The 15,161-nt window shown below is 41.4% G+C and overlaps 2 protein-coding genes across 3 annotated transcripts in view; one reads left to right on the top strand and one right to left on the bottom strand.

Moving 5' to 3' along the window:
* Positions 1 to 15,161, bottom strand: part of LOC139563409 (protein transport protein Sec23A-like) — a 43,462-nt gene that overhangs the window by 5,113 nt on the left and 23,188 nt on the right. For both annotated transcript variants that reach the window (XM_071382057.1, XM_071382058.1), the window contains exons 11-15: positions 11,074 to 11,180; positions 10,126 to 10,279; positions 9,016 to 9,093; positions 8,645 to 8,806; positions 6,778 to 6,864 (exon numbers count right to left, since the gene is read on the bottom strand). In XM_071382057.1, coding sequence (XP_071238158.1) covers positions 6,778 to 6,864; positions 8,645 to 8,806; positions 9,016 to 9,093; positions 10,126 to 10,279; positions 11,074 to 11,180 — 588 coding nt within the window. The remainder of the gene's footprint in view (positions 1 to 6,777; positions 6,865 to 8,644; positions 8,807 to 9,015; positions 9,094 to 10,125; positions 10,280 to 11,073; positions 11,181 to 15,161) is intronic.
* On the top strand, positions 11,725 to 13,338 carry LOC139563410 (adenosine receptor A3-like). The gene is made up of 2 exons (XM_071382059.1): positions 11,725 to 12,712; positions 13,181 to 13,338. The coding sequence occupies exons 1-2, from the start codon at positions 12,022 to 12,024 to the stop codon at positions 13,336 to 13,338; spliced, it is 849 nt and encodes a 282-aa protein (XP_071238160.1). The 5' UTR covers positions 11,725 to 12,021.

Below are 15,161 nucleotides of genomic sequence, written 5' to 3' on the forward strand. Positions count from 1 at the left end.
GGGATCTTTATATAAAGTTGAAGTCGGAAGTTTACATACACCTTAGCCAAATACATTAAAACTCAGTTTTTCACAATTCTTGACATTTAATCCCAGTAAACATTCCCTGTCCTAGGTCAGTTAGGATCACCACGTTATTTTAAGAATGTGAAATGTCAGAATAATAGGAGAGAGAATGATTTATTTCAGCTTTTATTTCATCACATTCCCAGTGGGTCAGAAGTTTAGTACACTCAATTAGTATTTGGTAGCATTGCCTTTAAATTGTTTCACTTGGGTCAAACGTTTCAGGTAGCCTTCCACAAGCTTCCCACAATAAGTTGGGTGAATTTTGTCCCATTCCTCCTGACAGAGCTGGTGTAACTGAGTCAGGTTTGTAGGCCTCCTTGCTTGAACACGCTTTTTCAGTTCTGCCCACAAATTTTCTATAGGATTGAGGTCAGGGCTTTATGATGGCCACTCCAATACCTTGACTTTGTTGTACTTAAGCAATTTTGCCACAACTTTGGAAGTATGCTTGGGGTCATTGTCCATTTGGAAGAACCATTTGCGACCAAGCTTTAACTTCCTGACTGATGTCTTGAGATGTTGCTTCAATATATCCACATGATTTTTCCTGCCTCATGATGCCATCTATTTTGTCAAGTGCACCAGTCCGTCCTGCAGCAAAGCACCCCCACAACATGATGCTGCCACCCTGGTGCTTCACGGTTGAAATGGTGTTCTTCAGCTTGCAAGCATCCCCCTTTTTCCTCCAAACATAACGATGGTCATTATGGCCAAACAGTTCTATTTTTGTTTCATCAGACCAGAGGACATTTCTCCAAAAAGTACGATCTTTGTCCCCATGTGCAGTTGCAAACCGTAGTCTGGCTTTTTTATGGCGGTTTTGGAGCAGTGGCTTCTTTCTTGCTGAACGGCCTTTCAGGTTATGTCGATATAGGACTCGTTTTACTGTGGATATAGATACTTTTGTACCTATTTCCTCCAGCATCTTCTCAAGGTCCTTTGCTGTTCTGGGATTGATTTGCACTTTTCGCACCAAAGTACGTTCATCTCTAGGAAACAGAACACTTCTCCTTCCTGAGCGGTATGATGGCTGCGTGGTCCCATGGTGTTTATACTTGCGTGCTATTGTTTGTACAGATGAACATGGTACCTTCAGGCATTTGGAAATTGCCCCCAAGAATGAACCAGACTTCTGGAGGTCTACAATTTTTATCTGAGGTCTTGGCTGATTTCTTTTGATTTTCCCATGATGTCAAGCAGAGGCACTGAGTTTGAAGGTAAGCCTTGAAATGTATCCACAGGTACACCTCCAATTGACTCAAATTATGTCAATTAGCCTATCAGAAGCTTCTAAAGCCATGACATTTTCTGGAATTTTCCAAGCAGTTTAAAGGCACAGTCAACTTACTGTATGTAAACCTCTGACCACTGGAATTGTGATACAGTGAATTATAAGTGAACTAATCTGTATGTAAACAATAGTTGGAAAAATGACTTGTGTCATGCAAAGTAGATGTCCTAACCGACTTGCCAAAACTATAAATTGTTAACAAGAAATTTGTGGAGTGGTTGAAAAACCGAGTTTTAATGACTCCAACCTAAGTGTAAACTTCCGACTTCAACTGTATGTGTTGTTTGTTGTCACTTATTAAGCATCCTAAATATTTTACATTTTTTTGTGGTCAATATAAAGGATTGCTGTAGATCATGAGTTATTATTTTTCTTATTGCCATTATTTAGTTTTTTTCCACTTGAATTTCATATCCATCCTGAGTATTCAGAAAATATTTTTAGCAAGGGGGGCATTGAGTTTTCACTACTGGTCAGGTATTTTAGGAGATAATCTGCAAATAAATGTAGTTTATATTCATGTTCACCAAATATTCATACCCGTTACGTTTGTGTCCTGTCTAATTATTTCTGCAAGCGGTTCAATTGGCAGTGCAAACAGGAGGGGGGGGGGACATCCCGTTCTTGTACCCCTTTCTAAAGCAATTTCATGAGATAATGTATACTGAACAAAAATATAAACGCAACATGCAACAATTTCAAGATTTTACCGAGTCACAGTTCATATAAGGAAATCAGTCAATTGAAAAATTAATTAGGCCCTAATCTATGGATTTCACATGACTAGGCAGGGGCGCAACCATGGGTGGGCTAAGGGCATAGGCCCACCCACTTGGGAGCCAGCCCCTCCCACTGGGGAGCCAGGCTCAGCCAATCAGAATTAGTTTTTCCCGAGGAAAGGGCTTTATTACAGACAGAAATACTTCTCAGTTTCATCAGCTGTCCGGGTGTCCTGGGCTGTCGTGGCAACACGTGGTCTGCGGTTTTTAGACCTTTTATTTCAGCTAATGAAACATGGGACCAACAGTTTACATGTTGTATTTATATATTTTGTTCAATATATTATTTCTGTATATTTTTGCTTAAGGTAATTTATATAATATTTGTATTACATTTATTATTTCAGTTGGAAAATTTAAAGCTTCAAAAGATTTGAATAGAAAAGACCATTCAAGACGGTCGAACGCCTTTTAGTATCAACAGCCATTATTGATAAAGTGAGTGTACAAAACATTAGGAATACTTGCTCTTTCCATGACAGACTGACCAGGTGAATCCAGGTGAAAGCTATGATCCCTTATTCATGTCACCTGTTAAATCCACTTCAATCAGTGGTTACCAACCGATCGTTTGCAATCGACTGGTCGATCTCCAAACCATTCTTAGTCGATCACCAAACATTTCTGAAAACCCCGCAACAATAAAGCCTTGTGTTCCTAATTTTTGTATTTGTTTTCGCATTGTTGGCGGTAGGTGCACTTGATTCAGCAGCCCTAGTGCCGGGAAGGCAAAGTGTTCTCATTTTGAATCATTTCATGTGTCTGAAGGTTGAACTCCGCCTACTCGGCAGGCCCAGAGATCAAATCAAGGGCACCTAAAGGCCTACCGCTGGCAAATCAGACAGCGTCTTTCTCCACAGTTTCCACGCGTCATAGACTGTAAAAGGAAGCCTCTAACGCACAGAAAAGTTGATCATGAGAGATTTCAAAACTTTTAAAACCATAACTAGAGAGAGACTCAACTAATACAGCAAAGAGCTGCTGTTTTTATGAGTAAGTTCATTTTAAGTTGTTATTCAGCACTATCAACACTTTGTTCAACAGTTTTATAAGCCATTAAATGCGTGTTCTCCCTACTTCCACTCACGCTACAACCAGCACTTCAGCTGCAATAAAAGAGTATATCTCTTTTATTTCATTTCGATAAGCCTGCGTTGTTATTATTTGCGGCTTGTTTTTTTTGTATGAAGGAATACATTACTTTCTCGGTTCATAGGAGTAACATGAATTGCTGCATGAGGCAGAAATAATACAATGCGACTTAAGTTTTGCCATCAGTTGGAAGACTGTCTCTTTTTCTCAGTGGAGAGAGGAGGGACGGTGAGTCGGGTGATCAGCAGCCTCACCGCTGCTCCCTCCCTACCCTCAGACTGAACATCAGATGCAGGCCATCAGTCCAGTAAAAAAAAGCAAATTATTATGCTCACTCAGCTGTCTCACAAGTAATAAAACAAATAATATTTTACCAGTGTGATCATATAGCTAAAATTTGGAAAATATAATTTCAAGAAGAACAACAATGGCAGGGCAATTCAAGTGTAGCCAATATGCAGTGATATAGTATTGGGCCTATAGCCTACTGCACAAACCTCATTGCTACAGAACTGGTTTTAATAGGTTCATGTTGCATAGGCTTATGTTTTTTAAGTAATGTAAAAAAAATCTGAGTGGTAGATCTCGGGTTGCATTTTGACGGAGAAAGTGATCTTGACTCAGAAAAGGTTGGTGACCACTGGTGTAGATGAAGGGGAGGAGACAGGTTAAAGAAGGATTTTTAAGCCTTGAGATAATTGAGACATGGATTGTGTATGTGTGCCATTCAGAGGGTGAATGGGCAAGACAAAAGATTTAAGTGCCTTAGAACGGGGTATGATAGTAGGTGCCAGGCACACCAATTTGAGTGTGTCAAGAACTACAACACTGCTAGGTTTCCTGTGTGTATCAAGAATGGTCCACCACCCAAAGGACATCCAGCCACTTTGACACAACTGTGGGAAAAATTCCTGTGGAAGGCTTTTGACACCTTGTGGAGTCCATGCCCCAAATAACTAAGGCTGTTCTGAAGAAAAAACGGAGTGTAACTCAATATTAGGAAGGTGTTCCTAATATTTTGTACACTCAGTGTATATCTTGTTTTTTAGCGTATTAGAAAGAAATACATGAACATGTTTCAGTTTAAGTGTCTAGTTTTTAAACCCTGTTTGATTGATATGTATCAAGTCTGGTAAGAATTTTGCCATTCTATTGCTGATGAGCTTTGTTATTATTTTATTTTCACAATTTATTAAACTTATGGGTCTGTAATCAGCAGGAAACACTCCTGATGCTCCTGGTTTTAATATAACTGAAATAACCGTTCGATACATGGAACTAGGAATCACTGAATTGAGTGACGCATGTTGTCATTTGTGTAAATAGGGGGGCTACTTTATCCCAAAATGTTAAATAAAATTATGGGGAAGCCATCCATTCCTGGTGCTTTTCTCAGAGCGAATGTTTTAACAGTGTCTAATATTTATTTTGGGGTGATCTCTGTTTTTAGTTATTACTTTTTGTCTGCTGATAACTTCTTCAGAGTTGTTGAGCCTAAAGGCGTCAGCATGCTTCAGTTCGGCTGGCGGCCTAGCCGAAGTCGGCTAGGCGAACCGGACTAGTGTGCTCGCATGGTCCCTTAAAATACATTTAGCTTGAAAAAGTTGAAAAAAGTTACAATAGTACTGTTTGTCCATTTAGAGAGACTGTAGCCAGTATACACTTCCTAAAAATAGTCCAAATGAATCTAAGATAACTCAATAAATCTGTCATTGATTTTGACGTTTTTGCCGAAGAGATTTTAGTCGCACAATTTTACATCTAATTAAGATGTTTGATGAAGTATTTCTTATTGAAAAAATTCCCACGAAAACAAGTTGTCTCTCGTGGAATAACAACAAAGAATTTATTGAAGAATCCCTACTGTTGACCAATCACCAAAGAAGGGGCGTAGCTTCGGCTACCGACTTCGGCTTGTGTGCCTGAACAACCAAAAAAAACAAAGTCCAAAACAAACAAAAACGCCACAAAACATTGTCATAATATATGCACAAACTCTTCCCAACCTCTTTTGGCTGGGAAGCATGCAGACGCCTTAAGAAGGGTGTAGGATCAGTCCAATTTTTGTTTAATTCTGATTTATATAGATTTTCATAGAAGCTTTGAATTACGTTGTTTCTAATTAACATTTGAATCTTTATCTTTTTAAATTATAACTGGATTGGCATATATCCGTTTGTGAGGGCTGCGAGATGTTTACCAGGTTTATTTCCCATTAAGTAGTATGCTTTATTTGAGTTTCACCTGTAGTTGTTGGCTCTCTGCAAAAGTAAAAGATCATATTCCAGCTTAAGTTCAAGATATTTTTATGGGCTTTCTAAAATAGTAATTTATTTTTCTTATATTTAAATGTTTTGAATCAGATTGAATTTATGCAGAGAATGAGATTATCATTCCCCTAATGTACACATTAAAAGCATCCCAAAATGATATTGGGGGGGGGGGCTTTTCTGTCTTTTATGTCTACATTTGTAATGGTGTTAATTTTTCACATTTACATATTTACATATGTTTTTCAACAGGACAATGACCCATCACATCTCCATGCTGTGCAAGGGCTATTTGACCAAGAAGGAGAGTAATGGAGTACTGCATCAGATGACCTGGCCTCCACAATCACCTGACTTCAACCCAATTGACATGGTTGGGATGAGTTTAACCGCAGAGTGACGGAAAAGCAGCGAGCAAGTTATCAGCATATGTGGGAACTCCTTCAAGACCTTTGGAAAAGCATTCCTCATGAAGCTGGTTGAGAGAATGCCAAGAGTGTACAAAGCTGTCATCAAGGTAAAGGGTGGCTACTTTGAAGAATCTCAAATATATTTTGATTTGTTTAAAACCTTTTTGGTTACTACCTGATTGCATATGTGTTATTTCATAGTTTTGATGTCTTTACTATTATTCTATAATTTCTATAATAAAGAAAAACCCTTGAATGAGTAGGTGTGTCCAAACTTTTGACAGGTACTGTATATATATATTTTTTTTTGGGGGGGGGGGGGGCATAAAAGACTGTAAAAACACCAGCAAATCAGCTCCAAGTGATTTTTAATTATGGAAATCTGTCCCAAAGTATGCTGACGCATAATATAGAGGTATACAAATGTAAGCAAGGATTGAAATGATTATGTTTTAGTCAAATATTATATCTGTTTGCGCTATTTGCAGTCAACAAATGATGTGTAATTATGTTCCGGCCCCCTGACCATCCACTGCGGCTGAATCTAGTTGATGATCCCTGCACAAGTGCAACACTGGCATTACAGTCCCCACTGCTCCCTCATCTATTCACAAATGTCAAATAAGGACAATAGTATCTGGCTGCAACCTGAAATGAAATCAGTCTAGTGTTACGATAGAACAGGGATCATCAACTAGATACAGCCGCGTGACGATTTGTTCTTGAGTGGATGGTGAGGGGGCTGGAACATAATACAAAATAACTTGTAGACTGCAAATTGACCGCAAGAAGCCCAAACAGATATAATATTTGATGTAGTCTGTTAATAGGTATGTTGATTATGATTGGATGACTGATGAACATACCTCGCCATGGTAGATGAGGATCTGGAAGAAGGTGTCCATGAGAAGGATGCGATCAGGAAGGATACTGCTACTGTCCAGCAACACAGGCTAGGAGAAGAAAAGAAGAAAAAGTTCTACATTTAAACCACATGTAAACAATACTAATAGCAGGATACTGAACACAGGCTAGGAGGAGAGAAACATGACACCATCTTAAACCACTGCCCTCTAAATGAAATGTCATCCTTCTAATGCAGCTCCAATCAATAATACTGTTTAATGAATAAACCAGGTTTGTTGAGGTATGGGGGGGGGGTTAATCCCAGACACTGATAGGAATGTCACAATATCGGCGTTTTCCAAAACAAATGTCACAACACACCAACTCCCATCTCAGGTACAAAAAAATACTATATCTTGTATAGTGTGTTGGCGTTTTAAAGGACACAAACAGTGCAGATAGAGTGGTTCTGTTTATACGTGATGCCATCTGTTTGACAAGGGGCACGGAGATAAGAAGATTACTTTTTCAATGTTCAACAGGCGGGAGTAGACAGAATATAAAGTCAGAGCCAGTGGAAACATTACAACCGTATCCCAAATGGCACCCTATTCCCTATATAGTGCACTAAGTTCAAAACTAGTGCACTATATAGGGAATAAGGTGTCATTTGAAAGGTAGCCTAGGTCTCTGCTAATCTAAAAAAGGAACACCTGAAGCGCTGCGCCAGAAGAGTTTCACGGTTAAATGACTAAGACTAACATGCAGACCACACCGCTCGCGTTGCAAAATAAATTCACGCCTCAGCGAGCATCTGCTTGGCCAGGCGCTAAAATAGAAATAGGTTCTATTTGTGACACTCAACGCACTGCAAGTCCGGCCTCTTCCATCTCCTCATTGGTTTTTAGGAGCATATACCCACGTGAGTGATTGAAAGATTAACTGACGTCCATACTCCAGTCGGTTGTAGTAATGCACCGTAAAGTTGGTTGCCAACCGCCATATAAAGTCCAAAGAAGTAAAAAAGAAGCCAGAGGAAGGAGGAGATGACGAAAAAGGAATTTGGTTTACCGTTTTATGTGTGGATTAATTGTCGGAGTAAAGGACCTTGTGCATTTCAGGTAACCAAAAAAAACAAAATAACCAATGTTTATATCCCAGGACAAATTAGCTAGCAACAGTAAGCTAGCTAGCTAAATTGGCATAAATGTTTAATGCTTTTCGACCTGTCCACAAATTAGTATAATTGGTTCAGAGTTTGTTTTGTTATTTCAACCTGCGTGTCATGATCGTGTCTGGTGTGAGGGTACAAAATCAACAGGCGCAGCCAGGTGCACGCACGCGTCCGGTTTGGTCAGCATGTAAGTCCCAAATGGCACCCCATTTTCAACATAGTGCACTATTTTTTACTAGAACCCCGTAGTGCACTATGTAGGGAATAAGGAGCCATTTGTGACGCAACCACTGTTAAATAACTTACCCTTTTCAGAGAGGTGTGTACTACGCTGTCTGTCTGTAAGGTGTTAAAAATCACACTGTTGATATCTGCACTGAAAGAAACGCTTGTTTGGAACACATTACTGTACTCACACACACTACACTAATTAACCACAAGGTTATCTGTTATAAAAGGACCGGGGCATTTGTGCACTCTCTCTCTGTTGACCTGAGCAACACAGCTAGGCTTGCAGAATGTGAGTGGGAGGGAGATGGGAGAGTCAGAGAGATTGAGGTCTTCATAAGGCATCCATGATTTACATTAAGAAAGAAGAAGGAAAGCACATTTTTCAATGGAAAAATAAGTGTGTGATTGTCTGCTTGTGCATGTCTGTGTCTGTGTGTGTGTGTGTGTGTGTGTGTGTGTTGGTCTGTGTGTGTCGGTCTTACCTCTGGGGGCCCGTTGAAGGAGTAAGCATAGAGAATGGGTTGTATCATGATGAGAGACTGGGTCAGGTCCTGACGCATGAACTGGTGTCTGTAGTACGAGCTCTCATCTGGACTGTTGTTGAACACTTGCAGAAAGGGAGACCTTCTCAGATGGAACATAAACTGAGGGACAGGAGAAGCAGGTTTTAAAAAGCATTCCATCATGCTGCCAAAGCTATAATGTGCATTTTAAAATCGTCTTTATACAAAGACTGAAACATAACTTTAAAAAATATATTTTTACCGTTAAGCTATTTTTAACACTGTGTACTAGCTATAACTGTGTTGTTCCACTAAAGAGCCAATCAGTCATTCAGCACATGATCACTTACCTGAGGATAGAGAGAAAAGGTTTCTGAGAAGCGGAAGGAGTTGGGATCATCCTTATGATAATCTCCAAACTTCTGACACTGGAAAGGAGAGAGAAAAAGGCAATGAAACAGGAGACCAACCAGAAAGTCCTGTCTGCAATGGAGTCTACACTTAAAAATTAAATGTGACTTCATCACACTACTTGAGCATGCCTGCTAGCCTGGAAATAGCTACTTTCAATGGTTAGCAGTAGGAAATAATGATATTGTTACATATCAACATCTCCATAAAAAAAAAAAAACTGGTCCATTTATGAAGGCTCTGTGGAGGGGAAAATAAAGCAGCCCCCTGCCAATCTTCCATGTCATGCGTTGCTCTGTCTTACCTATAAGGCTCTGGCCAAAAGTGGTGCACTATAAAGGGAATGGGGTGCCATTTGGGATGCATGTTATATCTGGAGTACTTCTCCTGTCTTATCCTGTGTGAATCTCTCTCTCTCTCTCTCTCTCTCTCTCTCTCTCTCTCTCTCGCTCTCTCTCTCTCTCTCTAGGACCATGCCTCAGGACTACCTGCCATGATGACTCCTTGCTGTCCCCAGTCCACCTGGTCGTGCTGCTGCTCCAGTTTCAACTGTCCTGCCTGTGGCTATGGAACCCTGACCTGTTCACCGGACGTGCTACCTGTCCCAGACCTGCTGTTTTCAACTCTCTAGAAACAGCATGAGCGGTAGAGATACTGTTAATGATCGGCTATGAAAAGCCAACTGACATTTACTCCTGAGGTGCTGACGTGTTGCACCCTCGACAACTACTGTGATTATTTGATCATGCTGGTCATTTATGAACATTTGAACATCTTGGCCATGTTCTGTTATAATCTCCACCCGGCACAGCCAGAAGAGGACTGGCCACCCCTCATAGCCTGGTTGCTCTCTAGGTTTCTTCCTAGGTTTTGGCCTTTCTAGGGAGTTTTTCCTAGCCACCATGCTTCTACACCTGCATTGCTTGCTGTTTGGGGTTTTAGGCTGGGTTTCTGTACAGCACTTTGAGATATCAGCTGATGTAAGAAGGGCTATATAAATAAATTTGATTTGAAATTTGATTTGAATAGTAGTGAGAATACTGTCTTACCAGTCGGATGAGCTGTCTGTCCAGCCAGCGTAGCACGTCGGGACCCTCCTCCGTCTCAGCGCGATACACAGCCAGTCTGGCCATCAGGATGGCTGAGGCCTCCTGGTCAAATGATGCTGCAATGCTCTGGATCTGGGTCCCTGCATCTGCCCAGCTGAGAGGGAGGGGGAGGTGAGAGAGGCAGAGACAGAAAGAGGAGAGAGAAACAACCTGCATAAGCATTGCATATCATTTGACGCAAACACTTTTGTTTATTTCAGTTGTAAGGTTCTCCTTTATAAGGCAAGTGATACTACCAACACGAATCTCTACTATAGTTAGTATGGCTACATGAGTTAAATAAGGGATATGATGTCAGATGTTTTGTTCAGGTTGCTTTGACATTGAAAAGCCTTTAAGCATAATAAGCCCTTTAAATGAGTAAGTCCACCCCAAGTAAACTGAACTGATGTTTTAAAAAGAGTCTGGGACTCTGCTTATCTATACAAATTTCCACTTGCCACTGCCCTGTCACATGTTGAGCATTGTATAAACACAGACCTCATAAGGTAAAATACAATAAAATACAATAACAAACATGAACGTCAACATTGATCAAACCCCATACTGAGAGTTACATCACAGCTCAGTTAGTATCTACAAAAATACACATTTAACAGTAACAACCAAGATAATCTCCTCCTCTGATCACAAGACAACAAACACACTTTGCCCTCTTTCCCCATCGCGTTGCTATGGAAACAAGATGCATTTGCAGATGCAGTTCCATAGTGGAATAAAAAGTGGTAGATAAACCTTAAAGTTTGTAGTTACTTTGAAAAGAAGATGTGAATGATGAATCAAATCCAGATTCATATGTTTGTGTGTTTTTATACGTTTTATGTTTTGAAGTGAGTTAAATACGCAATCTGTGTGTGTGTATGTGCGCGCATGTGTGTGTGTATTTACTTTCTGGCTGTGGTGGTGACTCGGATGCGTTTCTGTCCACTGGAGTGTTGGTACTGGGTGACGTACTGGACCGCGCCTCGGCCCCCCTGGGGTATAGGTGCATTATGCTGTGTAGAGAGGAGACAAGAACGGTTGGTAGGATCATTAGAAAACAATTGAGAACAAGTTATCTGATTATAAATGTAGACATGCACATGTTATAAAACAATGCCAAGATATGATAAATGTAAATTACCCATCTAACTAGGCTAATATAAGTTGGTGGTGCCTGTGAGTTTTATTCAAATGGTTTGCCCTGTACAAACACACATAATTGCTACTGCCTTCTGGACAACTTTCAGAACAACTGAAATAATTGGGTGATATGAGGGGGCTTAATAATTCATAATAATTCATAAATAATTCATGATTGGGAGCTTAGATCGAATTAGAGGCACGCTCCTTACCAATAACCCCAAAAACACTCCAGAGCCAAATGGCTCATTAACTGTGCTGCAGCCATTAGAGTGGAGGAGAGGATATTGGATCTCAAGCTTCTGTTTACACAGAGAGCATCTCTCTCCCTCTCTCACTCCTCAAAAATCTAGTGCTTGAAAGTGAGTTGTTCTGGTCTGTTTCTCTTTCCCTTCCACACTCTAATAGATAGTGTATAGTAAGGAGCAAGCTAAGTCCGTGTACTGGACTCCACAGGCCGGAGAATAGGAGGATAGCTTGATGACTTGGAGAGGACCATCCCCTCCCAGAGAACAGCAGGAGACTGACACATCACAACAGCAACCGGTTCCCTGGAGCCACAGAGGATCGACACACACAGGATAACGTGACTTTACACGTCAGACTCTGTCCACCAGTCAGTCAGTCAGCCAGTTAAGTCAGCCAGTCAGTGCTCATGGACTGAACCAGGCAAGAGGAGAGTTAGCAGCCAGCCAACCCAGGGAGGCCGTGAGGATGCCGGTGGCCCAGGTCTATGCAGCTCTGATGGTGGTCTCCAGTCTGTGCTCTGTGTGTGGTAATGTGGTTTTATTACTGGTGGTTCTTCTCAACAAGGAGCTCCGCACCGAAACCTGGGCCCTGACCCTGAGCTTCTGCCTAAGTGACCTAGCCCTTGGTCTCTCCATCATTCCCTTCGGAGTCCACAACAGCCTGTTCAGAACGCAGGGCTACCCCAGCGACGGGCTTCTCTGCCAGGGCAGCGCCTTCCTCTACCTGCTTCTTCAGCTGGCCTCCATCCACTCCCTGACCTGGGCCACCATCGACAAGTTTACAGAGATCTGTTTCGCCCTGAGCTACAGCACCATCTGCACGTCCAGGAGGACCAGGTTGGTGCTGGTCCTGGTGTGGCTCTACAGCCTGATCAACGCAGCCTTGCCCCTGCTGGGCTTCGGCCGCTACAGCTACAGCAGCACCAGGTTCCTGTGTGCACCCAGCTTCCAGCCAGACTACAGGGGCTTCAGTCTGCTCTTCATCGTGGTCGGGATCATAGCACCCATACTCATCATGTGCTCCATGTATGCGTACATTGTGTATATTGTGAGGAAACAGGTGCGGCGAGGGACGTTTGTTTGCAATGACCAGCACTGTTTTTATGTCCCTGCTAATAACTACTTCAGGAGCTCCTTAGTGATGGTGGCAACTGTGGGTGAGTCTCATTGGTGCTTAACCTTGTGAATAGTACAGTGAAGCTATTGATTTGTTGATGTCATTTATTTCAAACAAAGCCAGGCATAAGCCTTTGATATAACCCTTTGATATACTCTGAGCACTGAGCACAGACACAGAATAAAAGCCTTTTATGTAAGGAACAAATGCTAACAAAATGTCAAGGTCCATCAGTGGCTGTTATTCACATTTTTCTGTTGGCTACATTTGTAGACGGGGAAATTCAGTCTTCTTGAATTTGTTAATATTAATGTGCTACAATAACATTACACACATCACAATAAGGCTCATTGTTATATATTTGCGAGATTCCATAAATATACCAAATAGAATTCTTGTAACGTTCCCGTAATTGGTCAAATAACCGCCTGTCTGTATTTCTCCATAAATATACTTTTGTAATGTAATTACTCTGATAATCTCCTGTCTTAATTCTCTCCATTGTAAGTGTGCCTGCTAGTGTGCTGGCTGCCTTACATCACCACCTGTTTCTATGAGACGTTCAGTGGCCATGACCCGCCAGCAGCAGCCTCAGCCGTGGCCACCTGGCTCATCCTCCTCACCTCCGCTCTCAACCCATGGATCAACTCCATGACTCAGACGTAAGCAATAGCCAACAACTGCTCGCTGGGCGCCGATGACATGGACGTCGATTAAGGCAGCCCCTTGCACCTCTCTGATTCAGAGGGGTTGGGTTAAATGCGGAAGAAACATTTCAATTGTGCAACTGACTAGGTATCCCCTTTCAACTTCCCCTTAATAGCCCCAAACAAACAGTCATTCAGACAATATAAAGTAATTTCAATGTTGTGTCTCAGGAAGAATAAGGCTCAATCTTATGAAGCTGTTATACCTCAATATAAAGCAACTCAATATCCTTGTGGTCCATCAATGGCCACAGTAAACCAAAATCAGAGGGAATTGAAAAAGTGATCAACTCCATGATTCAGACGTAAGGGATAACCAATAGGGCTGGGACCTCACAATACTATCAAGATACTTAGATGCCAATACAATATGTATTGCGATTCTCACAATTCTATATGTATTGCGATTCGATACTGCGACTTTAATGTGATTTGATGTTCCAAACATGTTGTAGGGCGTTCACTCATGCTCTAGAATGTAGTGAAATACAGGTCAATTCAAGAGGGTGCTACTAAATGAATGTCTAAATGTGGCTTTCTTTAGCCGATGTCATTATGAATCACATAAAATAAATCATCAGATTGTTCTCTACAACATTACAACCTTAATATGCTTGTACTTAACAGTGTTGATGAAATAAGAACGTTTGCTGTGACCACTGCTAGTTTAGATCGCACAGCTCTTTGTTGTATCTCTTCCATATTTTAGTGTTGGGAGGTGGTAACATTTGGTCCAAAGCATGGAAACACCTCCAATCAAAATCAACTTGATACCCTCCTCATTTTCATCTCCAAATCCATGGGTTTCTATTCCTCTAACCCCAGTCAATCAACGTTGAGAGGGGCTGTTTCTATGGAGATTTAAATAGAAAGACTATTTTTTGGGGTTAGTTTTGTGTGTGTGTATATATACAGTGCATTCGGAAAGTATTCAGACCCCTTGACTTTTCCCACATTTTGTTACGTTACAGCCTTACTCAAAAATTGATTATATAAAACAAATCCTCAGTAATCTACACACAATATCCCATCATAACAAAGCGAAAACAGGTTCAGAAATGTTTGCAAATTTATTAAAAACAGAAATACCTTATTTACACAAGTATTCAGCCCCTTTGCTATGAGACTCAAAATTGAGCTCAGGTGCATCCTGTTTCCATTGATCATCCTTGAGATTTTTCTACAATTTGATTAGAGCCCACCTGTGGTAAATGTAATTGATTGGACACTATTTGGAAAGGCACAGCCGGTCTATATAAGGTTCCACAGTTGACAGTGCATGTCAGAGCAAAAACCAAGCTATGAGGTCGAAGGAATTGTCCGTAGAGCTCAGAGACAGGATTGTGTCGAGGCACAGATCTTGGGAAGGGTACCAAAACAATTCTGCAGCATTGAAGGTCCCCAAGAACACAATGGCCTTCGTCATTCTTAAATGGAAGATGTTTGAAACCACTAAGACTCTTCCTAGAGCTGGCCGCCCGGCCAAACTGAGCAATCGGGGGAGAAGGGCCTTGGTCAGGGAGGTGACCAAGAACCCAATGGTCACTCTGGCAGAGCTCTAGACTTCCTCTGTGGAGATGGGAGAACCTTCAAGAGAACCTTCCATCTCTGCAGCACTCCACCAATCAGGCCTTTATGGTAGACTGGCCAGACGAAAGCCACTCCTCAGTAAAAGGCACATGACAGCGCGCTTGGAGTTTGCCAAAAGGCACCTAAAGAATCTCAGACCATGAGAAACAAGATTGTCTGGTCTGATGAAAACTCTTTGGCCTGAATGCTAAG

This window comes from Salvelinus alpinus, chromosome 34 (genome assembly GCF_045679555.1).
Source record: "Salvelinus alpinus chromosome 34, SLU_Salpinus.1, whole genome shotgun sequence".
Taxonomy (NCBI): Eukaryota; Metazoa; Chordata; class Actinopteri; order Salmoniformes; family Salmonidae; genus Salvelinus; species Salvelinus alpinus.